The sequence below is a fragment of the Typopeltis vanoorti genome, chromosome 23, assembly GCF_054136105.1.
Source record: "Typopeltis vanoorti isolate ZY-2024b chromosome 23, IOZ_Tvanoo_1.0, whole genome shotgun sequence".
Taxonomy (NCBI): Eukaryota; Metazoa; Arthropoda; class Arachnida; order Uropygi; family Thelyphonidae; genus Typopeltis; species Typopeltis vanoorti.
Genome location: NC_143571.1, coordinates 79068998 through 79078060, shown reverse-complemented (window position 1 = coordinate 79078060; position 9063 = coordinate 79068998). Strand labels below are relative to the sequence as shown.

General features: G+C 36.3%; 1 protein-coding gene across 1 annotated transcript in view; it reads left to right on the top strand.

Annotated features, from left to right (window-relative positions):
• Positions 1–2542: 2542 nt before the first annotated feature.
• san (Probable N-acetyltransferase san) overlaps positions 2543–9063 on the top strand; it is a 43882-nt gene continuing 37361 nt past the window's right edge. The window contains exon 1 of the mRNA XM_090412952.1: positions 2543–2680. Coding sequence (XP_090269078.1) covers positions 2655–2680 — 26 coding nt within the window. The 5' untranslated portion in view covers positions 2543–2654. The remainder of the gene's footprint in view (positions 2681–9063) is intronic.

The window sequence follows — 9063 nt, the reverse complement described above, 5'->3', positions numbered from 1 at the left end:
CTAATTCGGTAATCGATTTTTTGGCCAGAAACTCTCTCATGATGAGCGCACTATGGCTTGGTGCATTGTCGTGATTTCTTTCCAAATCTTTCGCATATCTAATTTTCAGTTAAAATTACCCTGACTGTTTCTCGATTCATTTGCAATTCATCAGTCATTAATGGCGCACTTAATCGTCTGTCAGGCCATACCAAATCTTGCACTCTGTTCAAATTTGCGTCCGTCATTTTTGTTTTTGGCTGCCCACTTTGGGATCGTCGTTCATATCTTCTCGCCCATCTTTGAATTTCTTATGGCACTCAAAGACACTTGACGTTTTCAGAGCATTCATACCATATGACAGTTTTAACAGCTCCAACGTTGCAGTAGCAGTTTTGCCGATTTTCGCACAAAATTTGTTATTACCACGCTGCTCTAAATTCCCGTCACACACTTTTAATTCAAAATTTACACGCAGATCACTATTGATTGTTTTTGCAATAGTCAACTATCAATGTCTCTACCGCTTGAGGTTTATGCACGCATTAGTTAAAAGATGTACAAACATCTTTTGTACTCACGTTTCTCCAACCAAATCACCACACGTGCGACACTACGCAGCCGTTCCAGGAATTAAATCCTCATAGCTGGTATATAATTTTTAGTCAACCAGGTCTCATTGATGCATATAATATTTGGTCAAGTTGAGCTTACTAAGGCCCCATACCCCTCACCCTTATTCCTGATACTTCTTGCATTTCAACACCCAGTTTGTACCCATTGTTACTCTTGTCTAATGTCATTACCAATACTTTAAACTGGATACCTTTAAAATCCCATTCGGCATTGCATAATCATTACGGAACCCAAGCTCATTTATCACAGGGATGATAAGATACATGCTTATTTCATCCTCCCTAATATCTCTAGTTTTGCAGTACCACATATTCTCACTAAACAACACTTTCTCCAAACATCTAACTCCAGAACCATTCAAATGCAGTCTATCAGGCATATACATCCTTTCGTTCATCAAACTCACTCCATACATCAAGAAACTGCACACCATTCCTCCTGCACAATCTTTTCATTGACTCATTGGAAATCATGGTCCTTCTCAGTTCTGTCCTGTCATACCAAGGCAGCGACTCACAATCTTTCCTTTTTTTGCTCATCATTTTCGCTTCCAGTAACAACTCTTTTAAGTCTTATTTCATTGTATATTTCTCGCCTTTGAAATCATTTGTGCCAGTCAATACAATCAACCTATTCACTCCATTCTTCTGCATACTTACAACATCACTAACATCCTTCATCTTCGCACCTGGAAAACATGCTTTCGTCACTTTCTCACTAATTACACCTCTTATAATCGAATCTCCATAAATAGTATCTCTTTTTTTCTAGTTTCGCTCACTTTTATGATTTTGCTATTCACTCCTTCTTTCTTCAATGCTATGTCCTTCTGTACTACTCGCTAATCGTTTTTCGGGTCGTTCCAGCTCACGTTTTGTCCTGTGAATGGGTCCACGTAAGCGTGCAATTTCTTTCCGAGCCAGCATCTCATTTTCTAGATTACTTTCAACCACTTCATTTATATTATTCTTTTGCACAATCTGAAAGAACAAATCTCCTATCAAGGTTATTATAACTTTCGTATAAAACTGTGCTGAATTTTTTACGGAGCATTTGTTAGCTCCATTGTAACTCGCTTCTGCTCATTAGAATTTTATGAAAAAGTTTAATTATCAGGATCTTCTAGCAACCTTGTGACTCTCATTAAACAGTTGAGTAAGAGTTACAACAAAAATACCCTTTTAATACACATGGCAGTATATTATGATGACCTACTGCTTATTTGAAGCCTTGTGATTCCATATCATTGACCATGTTCGAATCCGTCCAGATCTTTGCTAGGAGCATTTCTAGAAATGTTTATTCTCTATATTATTACTCTGTTATAACTAAGATGAAAAGCCAAACGACTATTTTTAATAAATAAAAATAAAATAGCCGTTTGGCTTTTCATCTTAGTTATAATATAATGATGGGCACACCTTTCTGGCATTCGTATAGTGAAGGTATGTAAGTTCTTTTCACTTAAACCTTGATATCATCCAGGTCTAGCTACTCAAAAAAGGTTAAAACCGGTCTGGGTAGTGACCTCTCCTCATAATGTATTACTCTGTTAGTTATCATTTACTAGATATCCTCGATGAGTCTACTTACTTCACGAGGATTTGTTAATAATTATAATATCCTAATTAAGTACTTATTTTTATATGCGTAATATGCGTTAAAAATCAACACAATCCGCTTTACTTACCATTTCCAACCAAGCACGTGCTATGTATTGATTGATAATCCACATTTAATCATGTGTTTTATGAATTATAATAAGTATTTGAATTGGATATTCAAATATATAATATAATATTTGAATTTCAAATTTAACTCATTAACATAGTCCTTTCTATCCTCAGCTGGCTTGTTTAAAATTGGACCTGAATTTCTTTTCGTGCATTATTTTTATTTCTATTATGAAAGTTGCAGTTGAATGGCGCCTTTGACTAAATGATTTCAGTAGCGCTACAACTAGAGATTCCCGGTAAAAGTGCATTTCGGCTGTGTTTTGGGGACTGTGGTTGTGAATACTATATTGGGAACTGATAGTAATGCTGATAAAAATGACAAAATCTAGGTAAGTTAACCACGGAAGAAAGTTTTATAAGAAGAACAAAAAAATGGATCCAAAATTTTTCGACACAGCTGTGTATATGATTTTCCTTATACAACCTCGTTCTCGGTGCTGTATTTGTGAGTTTCGAAATTTTGCTGCAGAATTTAAATTGCTTTTTTACAAAACATTGAAATCTAATTAGATAACTAGAGCGTTTTGTATTTCCGTTAGCTTGATATTCGAGTATGAAAAGTGGTATAGCATATGCAGACGAATGGACGTGAAAAGCATGGCAGCGTTCATAACGGACGTTGCTTACACAAAAAAAGAGGAAAGCCATGTGTTCAGCTTTACCATTGTAATGTGTTATATCTTGTGTATCGAAAATTTTACATTCTTCCAAATATTTCGGCATATATATGTAATTTGCACTGACCTTATAATATAAACGACTATAACTTATCATTATTGGATTTTGAAGATTTACAGATTGGTGCAATAAAAATGAGTTTTCGATTAGAGTGCATCTTTGGTTAAAGATGAATAAATTAACTGCATATGATTATACTTTACCGTTATTTGAATAATATACTTTCGCTTCGAATGAGTAGAACAGCAATTATCACTGGCTTTCGTTGCCATGTTTTGCGTGAATAGAGTTTTTAATATGCTGTAACTAGTCAGTTAAGTAGTATTAAGTATAGTTTAGAATCTTGATGGCTTCTCTTATTACAATGAGCACTGTTTCACCAGAAATATCGCCCAAGGAGGTTATCAAGGCATAAATGGAACAGTAAAACCCTAACTAACATCGAAATTTCCGACTGTTTTCAGTACGTTTCAAGATATTAAAAATTGGAACAACATAAATACCACTTGAAATATGTAGGCACAGTTAGCGAAAAAAGGAGAAAGTAATTTATCTAGCAGTAGGTATAGCCATTTATGTGAAGCTGAACTATAATTTGAAATCACTTTTAACACACTTCCACAATGACAGAAACCAGTCTGCTTAAAATTTGTCAAGATTCTTAAAATGGAAACGTCAAATATTGGTGCACCATGCATTTTTTTTTTTTTTTTTAGTAAAAATATAATACCAAGGAAGCTTGCTTAATCATCCTTCAGCAGCAATAACATTTTCTCCCCTGTTTAATAACTTTGCTTTTGTGCCCCCCCCTTCCCCTTTGTTTTTCCACATTTCAAGTTTTTGCTGCATAGTGGTTTATCCTTACTAGTCGTTAATAGTGAGAATTAATATGTCATCCTTCAATGGTAAGTGTGTGGAAACATGCATGCTCTTGGAGTTAATAGAACATGGCATTATCACCAGCAGTGCTATGGGCTTGAATTTCTGAGTGGCACAGATATCAGGTCTTTTAGGTGATGGTTTCATCACATTTATTGATATAACCACTTTGCTTACTGGTGACCTGAAAAAAAAAAAAAATCTGGAGTGGGTTGAAACAGTTTCCTAAAATAAAACATTTTAATAGTGCATGCATCAAATATTTTAATCAAAAAATAATACCAAGGAAGTCTGATAAATTACTCTCCAACTGCAATAGCTTTTTTTTTCTTTTTTTTTTATTAACAGGAAAAAAATGCCATTGCATTTGGAGATTGAGCTAAAGATTTTTTTTCTATTCAGAAACTCTGCTCCAAACTAAACATGGAACTTTTCAAGTTACTTCAATCCTTCAGTAAGCAGGACAGTGGTCTCACATTGGCCAGTAAAGTTCATTTCCCACCCATTGACCATCACAAACATTCATGTCCATAGCAGGATTCCATCCTGCAGCATGATGGTTGGAGAGTAGATATTGGCCAATCAGACTGGCTTATACTACTTCAAGATAGAATATCAAGGAATCTACCCAAGAGCTGACAAGAAGGCATCCCTTGAAACTCTACTAAGTTCATGAGTAAGGAAGTAAAAAAAAAAAAAAAAAAAAAGTGGTGGCTGATGAATGAGGGGAATCTGTTTTGCCATAGTGGATAGCAATACTCCAACACTATGACTTCATGGTAAGGTATGATAATTAGTGATATATGTGTGTGTGTGTTTTGACTTCCTGCAATGAGTCTTTGGACTCCATGGAGGTTTGGAAGTAATACTTTAAAGATTTGTTTTCTATTCCTCAGATTCATAATTTAGAAAAAATTATTAATATTCATCATTACAAACTGTTATTAAAAAATCGGCCAGTACAAAATTGTGTGTAATAAAAAAATGTAATTGATAAGAACAGATCAGTGTGGTGAATCAAAATGATTTTTGCAGCCAAAGGAAAATATGTGCAGCAATATGACATTCAAAACTGATTGATTTTAGTATTATCTTCAGGAATGGAATCAGACTCGCGAGTAGCCAAACACTTGGCCTGCAATACTTATTATACCTTCCCTTGAAAATAGTGTCGGAGCATCACTCACTCCAGCAATACATTCACTGCTTGCCATGCAAAATCTCCCTTTTTTCTTCCTTATTGACATGATTTTTATACAATTTCCAGGGATGACCTCTCATTCTCCAACCACCTATTATCCTGTGCAATAATTTTCCCCTCTGTATCTTCTCATTAACTAATGTTTGTCATTATAATCTCTTCTGTCTACCAAGATATGCAGACCACATTTCTTAATCCAGTCCTGAAAGAGGCTTAGTCATACTCTAAGGTTTCATTATCATGCACACTGATGATAGGTATAGATTCAAGTATCTATCAAATTTCACCTTGGGCACAATGCTTTGGTGCACTCACCACCCACTCTCCATGCAAAAAATCTTCACTCTTTTACTCATGTACTCCCCACTTCTCCCCTTTTTTTACAGCTTTTTGAAATGATCTTCTACCATCAGTTACTCTTATATCCCACACATTTGTCTACTTGATGATAGATATCTTTTGCCTATCTACATTTTGGTTAAGTCATTGCTCCTCCTTTAATCCACCAAATATTTCAGCTATTTAGGCACAACTTTTAGTGACAAATTTGGAAATAGACAACAGAATAAGCAAAGCTGGTATGGTGGAGTCATTGAATAAATTCACATGAAATAACAGAAATTAGCCATACCTCCAAACTAGCAGAATATAAAATTTTGTTCAATGCAGTTGTAAGATGGATCTGAGAGTTGGGTTAAAAATAAGACACTTGAGCAAAGACTAGAGACCACAGGTATGAATTCTAAGAAAAATTAGAAGAGTGAATAGATGGCATCAGTGACATAATCATATTAAAAATGAAGATATTAGGAATGAATTGTTAGTGAATGAATTAGGAATGAAATGATTGTTAGCATTCATGAATGTCTGAGCAGAGCTGATATGAGGAAAGATTAGAAAAAAAGGTGCTTGATGCCAAGATAGCAGGAAAGAGACCAGACCTAGAGAAAGACCAAGGTCTGGGTAGATTGATTCATTCATTTGGGAGTGCTTTAGAAGCATGAAATGCTAGATACGAGAATATTGGAGTGCTGAGAAGCAATGGAGTAATTTGGAGAATATAGTTGATAGATTAATATTAAATAATGTGAACTTAATTATATAGTGTTATAGTTGCCTATCTGAACATCCCTTCAGGTTACATATCAGGAAATTGATGATGATGATTAAAATGCACTGAAAGATATGAATGCTTGAGCTATCTGCAGTGGAAGTGCTCTGTACTGCAATCTACACTTCATTTTTGGGGATTGAAGATTTGTTTTGGCAAGCTGATGGGTTGTGGCCTGGTTAGCTGAGTGGTTAGCATATCTGCTCTCTAAACAACAGGTCATAGGTTTGATTCCTACCATGGTCATGAATGTTTCTGTTTGTCTTTAAGTGGAGATGAATTTCATCACATTCTGTGATAACACCACCCTGTTTATTAATGGAGGCCTGAAGTGGCTTGAAAAAAGCTCCATGTTTTGTTTCTGGGCTATATAAAAAATAAACTACAAAAGAAAAATTATGAAATCAATAAAAATAGAGGAAAAAAATCCCACTCATGGTACTAATGAACTATAGGCTTACAACCGTCTGTGAGTGAGAATCACATTAACAATAACTGTATTTCAATAAAAAAATTATATAAATATTATTTAATTATATAAAGTTGGCAAAAGATTATATTCATGGTTTCATCCTTTATCCAAGTGTAAGTAAACAGTCTGTGTATAAAGTGACTTCATGACTATGCTACTTGTATATAGAGGAATGACTTCACATCAGTTTCTTTAGTATCTCACAATGCAATGCACATATCCTTATGCACATGTAGAATGTACATTATACAATGTAAACGTACATGTACAATCAAGTTCATTCCTAATATCTTCATTTTCAATATGATTATGCCACTGATGCCATCTATTCACTCTTTTAATTTTTCTTAGAATTCATACCTGTGGTCTTTAGTCTTTGCTCAAGTGCTTTATTTTTAACTCATCAGATAACGCTGACCCAGTGGAGTCTAGAGGGAATAATGCTGAGTATAGAAACAGTGACATTTTTATGTTTTATACCAATGCCAGGAGTATTCGGAATAAGGGAGAGGAATTGGTGGCTCTGATAGCATCAGCCTGGCCAAAGATTATTGGAATCACAGAGACGTGGTTGACAGAAGAGTATATAATAACAGGAATAGAAGTTGCTGGGTACAGCATTTTTCGGCAGGATAGAAAGGGAAAGCGTGGTGGTGGAGTACTGTTTATGATAAGTGACGACCTATGTCCTCTAAGAGTGGAGGCTTCGGAAGGCTGTGACACTAATGATTTTCAAAGCATATGGTATGAGGTGGAGGTGGACAAGACAGGATATTTAGTGGGGTGTTGCTACAGACCAAGGAGCACAGAGGGTGGGGACCAGGAGATGTTGAGACATTTGAGCGTGCAAGTAGAACAATTGTTATGGGAGATTTTAACTACAGCAGTATAGATTGGGGAAAGGAAGATGCATGTAGCAATAAGGGAATGGAATTTCTAGAATTCTTGAGGGACAAATGTCTTAGGCAACATGTAACAGAGGGAACAAGAGGTTCAAGAGTTTTGGATTTGGTTATAGCATCTGAAGAGTTGATAATAACTGAGATGACATCTCTCCCACCAGATGGAGAGAGTGACCATATGGTTTTGACTTGGAAAATGAATAGACATGCAGGAGTATCAAAGAGATGGGAATGTATGTGGAATTATAAAGCAGGTGATTATAATAGTCTTAGACGTCAACTTGGGGAAGTTTCGTGGAGTGAGGAATTGGAAGGCGGGATATCATTAGTGCTTGAGAAATTGTGAAGGAATATTTGTTAGCAGCAATGGTAAGCTGTATTCCACGTGTGAAGAAGAGGACACAATTTGGAGTAAAGTGGATGACAAACAATATTAAACAGGAGCTACATGCGAAAAAGAGGCTATGGAAGAGATATAAGGAGACAGGTGAAGAGAAGATACATGAAAAATATAAGACACAGGCCAGAAGAGTGACTAAGTATGGTAGGGAAGGTGAAACTGGAATATGAGAAAATATTGGCCCTTAGATCCAAGGAAAATCCTAGGGAATTTTTTAGCTATGTGGCCAGTAGGAGGAGAAATGACTGTGGAAGAATGACATTGTGAGATAAAAATGGTAATAGAGTGACTGATGCAGAGGACATAGTGGAATTGTTCAATGAACACTTTATTGGAGTATTTCATCCTGGAGGAGTCAATTTGAATACTAGAGGGATAAAGCAGGTTCGGGGTTTAGAGATGCAGGAGGAAAGTGTGTTCTACATACTGAGTACTCCGGATGGTATTTCACCACGAGCTTTGAGAGAATGTGCTGAGGGACTGACAGTACCCTTGACCTGGCTTTTCAATGAAAGTCTGCCTGCGGGAAAGGTGCCCATGGAAGGAAGGTAAGATAATGCCATTGCATAAGTGCGGTAGCAGACTGGAAGTGTCTGATTATAGGCCAGTTTGTGTGTCATCAGTAGTTAGTAAGATCTTGGAGAAAGTAGTGAGGGACCATATACAGCATGGGGCAGATGAAGGTAATGTTATCAGTGAGAGTCAACATGGATTTGTGAAGGGGCGCTCTTGTTTTAGCACTATGCTAGCCTTTTATGATAAAGTTACAAGAGCATTAGATGAGGGAAAGGCATATACTGCCATTTTCCTAGACTTAGCAAAGGCATTTAACAGGGTGCCACATGATAAGCTGATATTCAAGTTGCAGCACATGGGTCTGGATGTCAGATTGGTCAATTGGATTCAGGATTGGCTGTCTGATAGGTCTCAGAGAGTGGTGTATGGTGGAGCAATATCAAAGAGGCAGAAGGTTACAAGTGTGGTTCCACAGGGTTCAGTACTGGGACCTATATTGTTTAACCTTTATATCAATGACATTGTCCGTGGATTGCAAGGAGATATTCAGTTG